This window comes from Megalops cyprinoides, chromosome 24, assembly GCF_013368585.1.
Source record: "Megalops cyprinoides isolate fMegCyp1 chromosome 24, fMegCyp1.pri, whole genome shotgun sequence".
Classification (NCBI taxonomy): Eukaryota; Metazoa; Chordata; class Actinopteri; order Elopiformes; family Megalopidae; genus Megalops; species Megalops cyprinoides.
The window spans coordinates 12,465,285-12,477,025 of record NC_050606.1 but is presented as its reverse complement, the minus strand read 5'-3'; the positions used below and the strand labels follow the sequence as shown (position 1 = coordinate 12,477,025).

At 43.0% G+C, this 11,741-nt stretch overlaps 2 protein-coding genes across 2 annotated transcripts; one reads left to right on the top strand and one right to left on the bottom strand.

Moving 5' to 3' along the window:
* Positions 1 to 1,023: 1,023 nt before the first annotated feature.
* iba57 (iron-sulfur cluster assembly factor IBA57) lies at positions 1,024 to 5,742 on the top strand. Its single transcript, XM_036518821.1, has 3 exons — positions 1,024 to 1,500; positions 2,039 to 2,391; positions 3,990 to 5,742. The coding sequence occupies exons 1-3, from the start codon at positions 1,148 to 1,150 to the stop codon at positions 4,379 to 4,381; spliced, it is 1,098 nt and encodes a 365-aa protein (XP_036374714.1). The 5' UTR covers positions 1,024 to 1,147; the 3' UTR covers positions 4,382 to 5,742.
* Positions 5,743 to 6,130: 388 nt separating this feature from the next.
* jmjd4 (jumonji domain containing 4) lies at positions 6,131 to 11,033 on the bottom strand. Its single transcript, XM_036519199.1, has 6 exons — positions 10,519 to 11,033; positions 9,979 to 10,144; positions 9,517 to 9,642; positions 8,790 to 9,057; positions 8,181 to 8,327; positions 6,131 to 8,050 (listed from the first exon to the last, which is right to left on the bottom strand). Exons 1-6 carry the CDS (start codon positions 10,772 to 10,774, stop codon positions 7,736 to 7,738), a joined length of 1,278 nt encoding a protein of 425 aa, XP_036375092.1. The 5' UTR covers positions 10,775 to 11,033; the 3' UTR covers positions 6,131 to 7,735.
* Between the last annotated feature and the right edge of the window lie 708 nt (positions 11,034 to 11,741).

Genomic DNA, 11,741 nt, shown 5'->3' with positions numbered 1-11,741 from the left:
TTTCTACTAATTGATGCAACTATGGAATTCTTAATGTTATGCAAGCAATGACAAAAAGTTATACTATTTCAAAGTTAAGGACAAACCACAAAGTGGATAGTGTTATGGGTCACTTCAGGCAGCTTGTGGAGCCTGGCCTTGTGCTGACCCTCCAGAACCATGCATGCTGTGGGGTTTTGTTGTTTGTTTGGTTTCTGGATAATGATTTCAGCTCCCAGGTCATGTTACTGCTGGCTGTGGTCCGGCGGGTGGCTTTGCAGCCATGCTTGTTCCACAAGTTGAGCAAACTAGACAAGGAGGCGGTTGAGTAAGTTAGGAGGCTTGTGGATATTATGACAAGGCTATGGTCTGACACTCGTGTGGCACATTTGGAATATAAGACCTATCTCCAGTGAGACAGCAGCCTGGGGGCTTTTCAGCTGTCTGCTGGCAGACCCCCAAACACATGCACGGACACACACACGCAAGGACGCGTGCACACACACACACACACACACACACACACGCACGCACACACAAACATGCACACATACACACAAATGCGCACACGCACACACATGCACACACACTACATATAATCCAAGGATTTTGGTGCAGTATTCACACTCTGCATGTGTAATTTTGGGGTGCTGGACTTCACTTAGCCAACGGGTACAATTAGTACCCTCGTCACCATTATTATTAGTATTATTATTATTGTTTTTGTTGTTGTTGTTGTCTTACGCAGGACAAAAATTATATGTATACTGTAAGGGTATTATTTTTTCAGTGTACAGTACATTAAGACAGTATATGAACTCAGTCATATATTTGTCAATGACAATTTGACTGATAGAATTGGTATTGATACACACAGACACGCACACACACACGCAGACATTTATCCTAAACGCAGTTATTATTTACTCCACACCACGCGGTGGCAGCAGCAAAAAAAGAGCAAGGCAATCAGTTTGACAAATGTTTTTGAATTGAATTTTCCAGTTCGTTGACGGTTTCGTAACTCGAAGAGCATGATGGGATGCAAAATGGCGCATATTATCAAATGTTGACATCGAGAACTTCTCCTTGAGGAGAAAATAGATTGGTTTCACGTAGTTTCTCTTAGATTTACAGCCAGCGACGCTACATAAGGAAAAAAGAGACAATGTATAACTCTTGTATGGTCCACAGCGTCGTCGGAGCAGCGCTCTTGCGAAGTGTTTTCCGACTGAATTTGAATTCAACACATGCAGTTGCCGGCAGAGTTGTTTTTCGCCAAGGAAAGTCAGATGGAAGCTGCTGCAGACAAGCGCACAGCGAGGCAGGATCGAAGAAATTCGTGTGTTACAGCCTCCCTCACAGGACTCTCATTAAAGTTCAAGGACAAGACACTGGCTCCTTCCTACAAGGTCTCATAACCAACGACATCGAACTGTTGACTGAAGCCAATCAACCGGCACTCTATGCGCACCTGTTAAACGTTCAAGGAAGGACGCTTTTTGATATAATCATTTACAGGTACATCCTTGACGTATTGCTTATTTTGTAGAGTGTCTCTGGAAATAAATGCACCCGAAGTCAAGTGCTTTACATTTCAGGGGCTAGGTGGCTAGCAGTTGGACCTGACAGCAACGGTTGTTGTCTGAATGTGTACGATATGCAAGTGACTGCGTTGGTTATCTTGGGTCACGAATCCTGACGACTCGTAGATAAAGCCGTGAGAGTTAGTTACAGAACTAGCATTATTTGTGTAGTTAGTTATTTAAAATACGTGTTAGTTATTTAAAACACCACATCAGTGTTTTATACCCCTAAAATCGTATCCAGCCAATGGCCTATACATGATCGAATCTCTTAACTACCTAGAAATGTTTCATTATAAGGAAATACACGGTAGAAGCTGGCTCGGTCGATATGACTATGATAGAGCTAGCTATGTCAACATCGTGTGTTGCTTAACAACCTCTTTGGTTTGTTCTGCATTTCCCTCACAGGGAAGTTAAGTTTCGAAAGCAAGGGAAGATTGTTGTTACTGTCGTGTCTCATCTCTGTGTAGTTTGAAGGAACAGAAGGAAGGAGATACCAGCCTCCTGTTGGAGTGCGATAGCACAGCCAAGGACTCCATTCAGAAACACCTGAAGGTGTACAAGATCCGCCGGAAGGTGGCCGTCAGCTTCTGTCCGGACCTCTCTCTATGGGCCGTGCTGCCCCAGGACAGAGAGGGGGTTAGGAGGGGGGAGTGCCCGGAGCTCACGGCCCCTGAGAAAGCGCTGGTGTGGACGGCGGACCCTAGAGCTGAGGCTATGGGCTGGAGACTGGTAGCAGAAAATCAAGTTAACCCACTGGAGGTGATTGGAGACAGCCAGCAGGGGGAGACAGAGGACTACCACAGGCATCGCTACACAATAGGTATGATGAGGGCTAGAAAGAGTGGCCCTTTGTGTTCACATTTTTGTGGCTCAGTGCAGAAATTAGTGCTGCATTTCAATCTGCTGTCTCACTCTGCTGATCTTGGATGAGTAACGTGCGTGGTCAGCACTTAATATGAAGTGCTGACTGCTGGTCTGAGATCAGTAGAATGCAACAGGTAAGTCTGGAGTGCTGACCAGGGTAATCTCCTTATGAGCTACCCAGGGATAAAACTTGGCGGCCGTAGTGTAATGCTCCATCTTAGATGGCTTAAAGTCCCTGCACACACCACTAAATGTGCTAAAAGATGCAGGAATAATTAGCTTGCTACTTTCAGAGCCAAAGCATAACCTTTTAGCACAGTTGCTTATTACCAAGTGGGTCCTTTTTCAGGAATTAAGAAATTCACAATTGATGTAGAGTCAGAAAATATCTAGTTTAACATATCCTGCACAGCCAAGAATAGCATTGCATTGTCTTTTAAACAAGATCATTCTCACATCAGATTTTCCCACAAATGTCTGAAATTACAGTACATTATTATCAGTCAGTGAAATCAGGAAAGTATGAGTTTACTTTGAAGAACAGAGGTTTTTCTTGGGTCACTAAGGTGTTTTTTTTCCTGGAACATTTTTCTAAAACTACTGTAAGTGCACTTTGATGAGAGTTTGTTTTTTGTCACTTGGAACAACTGAGACAGGAAAGGAGATTCGGCATATGTTCACCGAGCAAATATTTACACGGGTTGTCACTTGTGAAAATCTACAGAGTGGGAAATGGAAGGCGTCTGTCTTTTAACATCAAACAGAAACGGGTTTAATAGCCCACATGAAAGAAGGTATGGTTTATCTTATTTGACTAAAGTGTTTAAAATTCAATTCTCCACACGGGGGAAGTGGTGTTAAAAGAAACAGGCAGAGTTTTCCCTTGGTGTAAAAATAACTTGGTAACAGGTGGAGGGGGTGCCTCTTCCAAGTGTTAGCATAAAAGCAGGGAAGTCCCTATGGAGCCTTGTACAGTTATGACAGCACGTGAAAGGCAATAGTAAGGGATCTCGTAAACTGATGACTGGCAGTGGTCCAGATGGCAATGAGTGAAAAAGTCTCATCTGTGCAGGGGGATATAATCTGTAGTGTGTTATGTGTCACATGGTCAACACTGTGCCTCAGAAATCTTATGTTCCTGTTCTCACAGTATGAGTCATTTGTCATTTTCATCTGTCTTTGTGAAGTTTGACTTTGTTTGAAAAGTTTCTGTTAAAATGCACTTCACATTGACCTTATCCTTTAAAGCGACTCCTCGACTCTCTAATAAACAACACATCATTTGCTTAACAGACACCCTTCTCCAGTGTGGCTTACATGGCTAGTGCTTTAGAAGTTACTGGTGTATACAGCTCAACCAGAATAGTAGATATGGTGCACCCTGCTAGAGAGTACAATAGCAGTACCTCACTTTAGAATCAAACTTGCAACCTGCAAACCCATTTCCTACTCCACACTGCTGCTTCACGAATAGATTTTACAGAAGTCAGAAACTGGTTTTGGAGTCACCGCAGTGTCTCATGGTGTCCCCCTGCTCTCCCCTGCCTCTCCCAGGACTGCCAGAGGGGGTGAAGGACCTGCCGCCCGGAGTGGCCCTTCCCCTGGAGTCCAACCTGGTCTACATGCAGGGCATCAGCTTCTCCAAGGGCTGCTACATCGGCCAGGAGCTGACGGCCAGGACTCACCACACCGGTGTGGTGCGCAAGAGGCTGATGCCCGTGCGCCTGTCGGCCCCAGCCCAGGGCCCGGAGGAGGGGGCAGACCTGCTAACCGAGGCGGGCAAGCCGGCCGGGAAGCACCGGGCGAGCCTGGGGGACCTGGGCCTCAGCCTGGTCCGTCTGGCTCATGCCAGAGACACGCTTCTCCTGAAGCCCTCCGAGGATACCGCCGTGACTCTAAAGGCCTCGGTGCCAGACTGGTGGCCCAAGGATGCCAAAGTGAAATGAGCAAGGCCATGTAGCAAGCTTTTCTGTGCAGAAAACACACTGCAGCCCCACTGCTCCCTGATCTTAAAAGATAAGCACTTCATCTGGGTCTCGCATTTTTTTCTGGGCTTGCTTGTCAAAACTACATTTTTATCATCCATCCACAAGGTGGCAATCAAGTAAAATTTCTCTCCATGCTTGGCTTGAGATGTAGTCATCCCTATTCCATCCCCATCAGTTTAGACGAAAATTAAAAAATCAGCCCATTAAAATATCAGTCTTACTAGGAAGCTAAAGAGTGGTGGTTTGCAGTGCGTTTTAATTCAACACTAAATTGTTTTAAGATCTGTCTTCTTCGTGGCACTCAATTTAGTGTAACACCCTGTTCATTTGTTGCTTTCTGCATTCTACTTCTGATATAATTCATTGAAACACATAAAGTTTTTGTGTTATCCAAAAAGTAGGCCTAATTCCGAAATTCCAGACAGTACTCAGTGGTCAGTAGATCTTACAAACAAACATAGGAGAAAAGGAGGGACATTTTTACAGTATGTAAACTGGACAGTAGCTCAATTATTAAGGTCACTGATGTCAAAATACTTTTCTTGAGCTGTATCACAGCCATTAGAAGCACTTTTCCAGGACACCTAACAGCATTATGTACAACATTACATTATACATGTTGAAGAACTCATTTATACTGACAGTTGTCAAAAATTCAAGGCCTGGTTTGTATGGTGTCAGAATTCACCAGATCCTCTCAGAAGGAGTGTATTTGGGTTTATCTAGAATTTTGTGCCTGCGTGATACATAGAAACAAATTAGTCCCTCCCAGTCTCCTAACCGGGTGTGTATACTCAGGTATGGTTAAATGGAATTATTGAATTTTGCATATGAAATTCCAAGGTAGCCTTTGACATAAGTGAAAGAATGCTTACACGCACAAGCACTGGTTTGCACTTGTTAGAGATGAAATTACTGAAGTATGCACTTAACTGTATGAAGCTATATTACTATTCATGTTACATGATAACTAGGGTGCTACCATATCCTCTCCACTTGGATACAATAAAACATTCATGTTTGTTGAGATTTAAGCTTGTAGCAATGTAGGTTTATTATGAGCTGTGTGTCTATGGGACATTTCAAATCTAATCAGGTCTGGCCTACTGATTTTTTAGGCCTTCTTTAGGCCTGTAAATTTTAAAAATCCTGGCATTTCTACACATGAATGCTGGATTATGAGCATGTGAACCATCTGAAATCATTCAATTGTGGAAAGAAATATGCTTCCCATTCCTCCTCCAGGAATATGGTTATCCCTTTCCCTTAGCACTTCAACTTTCGGTCCAACATAAACGCCAATAATCTGGAAGGTTTTAGTCTAGTCCCCTTCCAGGAGTTATCTCTTGATCATGATTAAAAAATGGTTTCTTTTTGCACTGTCTTTTCTATGTTACCATTAGTGTTAGTTCACTATTGGCCAATTTAGTCACTTGTTATTTTTATGTGAGGGACAGCAGTGGGGAAAGAGTATGTATATATACATACACAACATGTGTGTGCATGTATTATACAGCCTTAAAGTTCCAAGTTTCCAGTCCTTCTCATTTTGTTACTTTTTGACCCAGTGCTGTTCCCTTGAGCCAAATCATCTGTTGATTTATAAAGACCATCTAATAAGTAGGTCATAAAGCACAGTATTTCAGAGAAATTTCCATGTGGTGATCTGGAGTCCATGCTTATTACTTTGAGAGATAGAATGGGGTCAGGATGATTTTAACCTGGTCTGTATGGACCAATCCAATGAGAGCAGGACGCAAATGGCATGTCCAGAGCTTTATTTCACTTTCATGCTCTTTGCCATTCCAAGCAAAAGGTGAAAAACACTAGCAAAAATGGCAGTGGCAAAATGAGTTATTTTACATCAACATTCCTGCCTTTGATCACAGCTATAACTATGTCTTCGCACAGTGTAGGGTCAACCTATTTGCCATGGGCTACAACCCCATTCCATAGATATACCATACCATAGAACAGTAAAATGAACTTTTCTGTGTTCACTTCTTAACATAAATAACCCTTCATTATGCAGTAAATGCAAAAGGATTTTATATTAACTATATGACTCAAGCTGAGAACTGAGAACTCTGAACTGAACTGAGATAACATCATCTCAATGGATTCCCCAGATATTTAGACTGTATATTAAAATGTATTTGACTTAAAATGTGTTTTAGTTTGAATATGACTGTACCTGGAGAAAAGTGAAGCAGATGATGGGCACTTTCTCTAAGATTAAATGTTAATTATTATAAACCACAAAAATAACATTGCAAGACTGCCACACTTTCTGTAAATGCATTAGTAAGCGGTGTGTATTGTAAACTGGAATAATCACAAATGGCCCAGCTAAAAGCTACATGCTGCAGGAAATACTGAGATGAAGTATGAAACCATATTAGAAATGAACATCACGCATTGGTTTAAATAAATACTACTGGAGAGCTCACAAGCTACTAACCCACAAATGATGCACTCATTACAACAGTTAAAGTAGAAACAATAAAGTAAAAGAAGGCGATTGGTTAACTATTGAGTGGTGAGATGGCGACAGAAATGATTGTCTCTTCTGCTCCTGAAGCATAGTTTGGCATGAAAAGCAACAAGCGTAAATTATTTGTTCGAAGCAGGAACAGGCCACATTGGTATTCAAGGGACAGAATGAATCTGGTTCAAATGAACTCAGACAATACATGCCTTCCCAACTTTTTTGGAAGTGAAAATAACTTACCGCAGGCTTCTCTGTTAAAGGAACCCTGCTAATATCACAGCCTGCATAGCACCTTCAGTTTTGTCTGCAGAACAATGTAAACATTAACTGGACTGGACTGGTGTAGCTCCTGTCCACTACTTCCAATTAAGCAATTAAATATCTAATAGGGAACAAAAAACAGTTCCAGTGTAGAATTTGCTGCCAAACTGTGTTGCCATATCAACCAATGTTCATTAACATAGCCTAATAATACTGATGGTACATGATTTGACATTATACATGGTAATTACAGTACTTACTGTGTATTTAACACGATGGATGCCAAAACTGTGACAGTTTGTTGCTGTGGTGAGTGATGGAAAACATCTTATTGTGTCTGAGAAGGTGTGGTTTTGGATTGAAGTGTGAATAAATGAGCAACACTAAATACACTGGGCATTGCTGCTATGGTGAGCGACTGAAAACAACTTATAGTGTCTGAAAAGGTGCTGTTTTGTCTTGTAGCGTGAATCAATGGGCAGCATTAAATGCATTGTCAGCCTGGGCGGAGGGGGGTAAACGGCCCCCGTCCTGGACAGGTGCGGAGCGGGGGGGTTGCGTCAGAGCGCGGAGCGCATGGCGTCGCGGATCTGCTGAAGCAGGCCCTCGGGCTGCGAGCTCAGGGAGGCGGGGTCCAGCCGCAGGAAGTCCTCGTTGCTAAGCATGCACTCCAGGATGTGCGCCACCCTCTGCAGGTCGAAGGCGGCGTGGTGCGGGCCCAGGGCCGCCAGGCTCTCGGACAGCTGGCGAGGGCACGAGGAGGAGGAGGAGGAGCCCGAGCAGGTGCTGAGGAAGGACAGCCGGTTGTTGGCGATGATCCTCAGGAAGGAGGCGAACTCGCCGTAGTCTATCCCTGTGCACGACTTCATGATCACCTGGGGAAACATGGCTTTATTTTCATACAACAAGCACGCCTTGTTTTCTGAAAGCTGGGCTTTAATGCCACAGTGAGGTTCTGTAACAACTTAATAATACAGCCCAAGGGTCTCAGCTCCTGGCCTCTACCTGGCAGTGCTGGTGCCAGGTGTCCATGGTGTCTCTCCATTCACTGATCTCCCTCTGGACTGCAGACAGCTCCCCTTGCAGGAACTGCCACATAATGTCCAGGTTACAGCCATTCAGCCAGTTGTGGTTGATGGAGATGGTGTCTTCCTGAAAAGAGAGAGTGACGGTCAAAGTCCACCTTCTTAAGCACTTATGTATTTTCTGTTGGATTTCAATTGGTTCATGCTACAGCTAACCTTAGAAAATACTTTCATAACCTTGGATTGTGAAGACAGGATACTACCAGGAGAAAAGAAAACTCAGTGACGCTTGTACTGTAATGTTTGTAATGTATGCTGTAGGAACCAAGTAGTATCAGATAATAAAAGGGACTAGTGATTTGCCACTTTGCCAAGTATGTCTGATTAGACGCTTTTCCTGGACTTACATTTAAAATGGTCTTTCAGACACATTCTAATTCTGTTCACACTCCCATGACCATCTATAGAGAGCTAACCATAAAATATTGACACACTTTTTTAACCGAATGGCTGTGTCAGCCCTTTCTGATTCCATGGTGTCCCTGAGGGCTTTGGGGGAAGCACTCCCCCTCCACTCATCTGTCCTCACCAGGTTGTAGACCTGGTGATGCCAACCGCTGGGCACGAAGATGATCTCCCCCGCCTCCTGGATGATCTCGAGCGGCTGGCAGGCCTCGGCGCGGCGCGGGTACTGCCCCTTGTCCTGGAGGACGGGCGCGGTGACGTCGTACGCCAGGTTGCCGTGGCAGTCGCGCAGGTGCTCCTCCTGGCCCGGCGGGTACAGGAGCCACTTCTTCCTGCCGCAGATGTTGGCCGACCAGCTGTAGGAGCGGAAGACGTCCGCGTGGAAGGGAGTCCTGGCGATGGCGAAAAGAACGTACTCCTGTCCATTTTCCATTCTTCTATTCAGCAGTGGCAGCTTAATGATATCTCATGTGTTACAGGTTTGAGTCATCTGTATTTGAGCCTCCCTTTGTAACATCATAAGAAGTCTCTTTATGGAAGTGGGGGCACAAGGCATTCTCTTGAGTGACTATGGTATTTTCCATTCACACTATGGCAAAACTATTGACAGTTTACTGATAATTAATAAGTATAGGTTGTTGAACTAAACTGAACTTATTTATACATGCAACACAATTTATGTATTGTAATTTTTATTGAACAGGGACATCTGATATTAAGTTATCGATATAGCAATACACTAATTAGTTACATAAGAATAATAAAAATAATAATAATGATGATGTGACTCAAACAGTGAAGCAGACTTTTATTCACATTCTAAATATATGCATACACAGTACTCATCATACCATGAGCCTTTGGGTCCCATGTAAACAAAGCGGTAGTCGTCCACTTCAATAGAGTCCCAGTACTCATTCAGCCAATCCGATGAGAAGAACACAGGCGTGCTGTAAACATTGTGTTCAGGGAACTCCCTGACAGAGAAACACAGAACAGCCAGCGTGATTCAATGAGGTGATGAAACAAGCTTGCTCTGTTTTTACTCCTAAAAAAATCAGTTAATAGATGCCAATTACCTTTTGGCCAATGAGATCCAAGTCGTAGTTCTAGTACAATCTGCATGCAGTGAGCACACTTTCTTTTCTTGGACTGTTACTGTATGCCTGACTACATTCCTATTGCCTGTAGTAACTATCTGCCATACTGACACTGATGTCAGTACAGAGTTTTAAATCTGAATCATAATGGAACAGTTACACCGGAGGCCTTATAGGTTGGTGCTGGTTAGAGTCTACGGAAGCTATACATACCTCTGCATGTGCCAGTCCTTCAGATACAGGCAGCCCTTTGGTGAGGAGTGTCCGTTCTGGATGTACTCCCTCCAGTAGCTGATAAATTCCTTAAAGGGAAGTATTTGCTTGGGATTGGCATTGTATTCTCTTGCATTGCAATTTGCGACTGGAACTGGGGTGTCTTCTAGAAAAGGACAAAAAAAAAGTGTTTCATCAGCCACTCCGGCACGTACTATACACATTATATACCATGGACGTACAATCAGAAAGCCATGCAAAGTATGTACATATATTAAATGTGAAATGTTTAGGTATCCAATGTCCCAGAGCAGGTTGTGAGAGACACTGCTGTTACCAGCTTCTTCTTTCTGACAACACCATATTATTCTTAAAATTATTTTCCTCAGCAAGAGCTGACGCTGATTCCAACACATTTCTTGTCAACAAACAGTCAAGTGGGAGACACATCGAATCAGATGAGATTATTTGCGCGTCTTCCCTCTTCTTGTACGAAGCAGGCTGATTCATAATGTTAACGATCAGAGCGCTGTCATTTACCGAAATCGTGCAGGAGCCGTTGGAAATTTGGTTTCCCGTCCTCAGTCACCCAGTACTTCCGGCAATTCCAGTCTTCCGTGAACCTCCTCGAAAATACACACGGGTGGTTTGGAAGCAAGTAATTCTTGAAGAATCTCGAATAGCTGAAATCCTTCTTCTCTATGTAGTCCACGAAGTGCGAGGAACAGAACTGTTCATACGATTGCCTGGGGATTTTAACCAGACTGCAACACGTATGAAAAGTCTCTCTGTCCATGGTGTTGGCAGATATACATTAGTTAAACAGCGACCAAGCTAGCTAGTCCATATTGATTTGAAAGTAGAGAAAGACCACCGACGGTGATTATAAAATTGACCCTTATATCCTTAGACAGATAGCTATATCTAGTGTATGTAACTAGACTGTAATCTTGCATCGCGCATTTATTGGTTAGCTAGCTAGCGAGCTACCTTATTAACTAGGTAGTTAGCATTTCTAAAAATAAAACAGTATTCATTAATAACAATAATACTTATTATAACAATAACCCATTAGCTAGCTAAATAAGTAAATAACAAAAAATACAACAATAAATGGCTAGCTACCTTACTCAGTCGAACTATTTATAAGACACTTTATGACATAGTGCATTTTTACATTTTTCTTAACCAGCAACGATAGCTATCTCGCTAAATAACAGGTCAGCTAGCTAAGCTTGACATTTGATACCAGCCAACTAACGAATCGAAGCCTCCTTGTTAGCTAGCCATCTATATAAATGGTCTGATAGTCAGAGGATATAGATTTTCTTTCGTTTCATATTCATAATTGCTTCGTTTTAGAAATGGCAGTGTTGAGCTGCAATCAGCTGCTGTAAAAGGATTTCTAAAAAAGTGTTTACATTGAGTATCCTGATGTTCTCAGCTGCACCTCAAAAGTGAACATGGGGGGATTCAATTATGGTAGCACCAGATAGTTATTTATCTACATAATTGGCTACTCGCTTTTTACATTCTTACACCTGATATGAGGGGTTTTCTCTTGCAAATCAGAGAACTCACCCACTGTTGGCTGCGTTGTAAGATAGCCTCCTAAAACCAAAGAGTTTTAGAAATTTCCTGATGAAAAGAATTCAAAATGGCTCAGAATTCGGGTTTACAGTCGGACTGTAAATATTGAGGCACCGCCATTGCTGCTCGTGCAGCTCATACCATCCAGTCCTACGTATATGTTATAAGAACCG

What these genes read in the sequence shown, in the direction of transcription:
- iba57 (XM_036518821.1), top strand. Translation starts at nt 1,148, where the DNA reads ATGTATAACTCTTGTATGGTCCACAGCGTCGTCGGAGCAGCGCTCTTG. An exon ending in TTTGATATAATCATTTACAG is followed by an intron (nt 1,501 to 2,038) that starts GTACATCCTTGA and finishes ATCTCTGTGTAG; the next exon opens with TTTGAAGGAACAGAAGGAAG. An exon ending in CAGGCATCGCTACACAATAG is followed by an intron (nt 2,392 to 3,989) that starts GTATGATGAGGG and finishes TGCCTCTCCCAG; the next exon opens with GACTGCCAGAGGGGGTGAAG.
- jmjd4 (XM_036519199.1), bottom strand. Translation starts at nt 10,774, where the DNA reads ATGGACAGAGAGACTTTTCATACGTGTTGCAGTCTGGTTAAAATCCCC. An exon ending in ACGGCTCCTGCACGATTTCG is followed by an intron (nt 10,145 to 10,518) that starts GTAAATGACAGC and finishes GTCCTTTTCTAG; the next exon opens with AAGACACCCCAGTTCCAGTC. An exon ending in ATCACCAGGTCTACAACCTG is followed by an intron (nt 8,328 to 8,789) that starts GTGAGGACAGAT and finishes CTCTCTTTTCAG; the next exon opens with GAAGACACCATCTCCATCAA.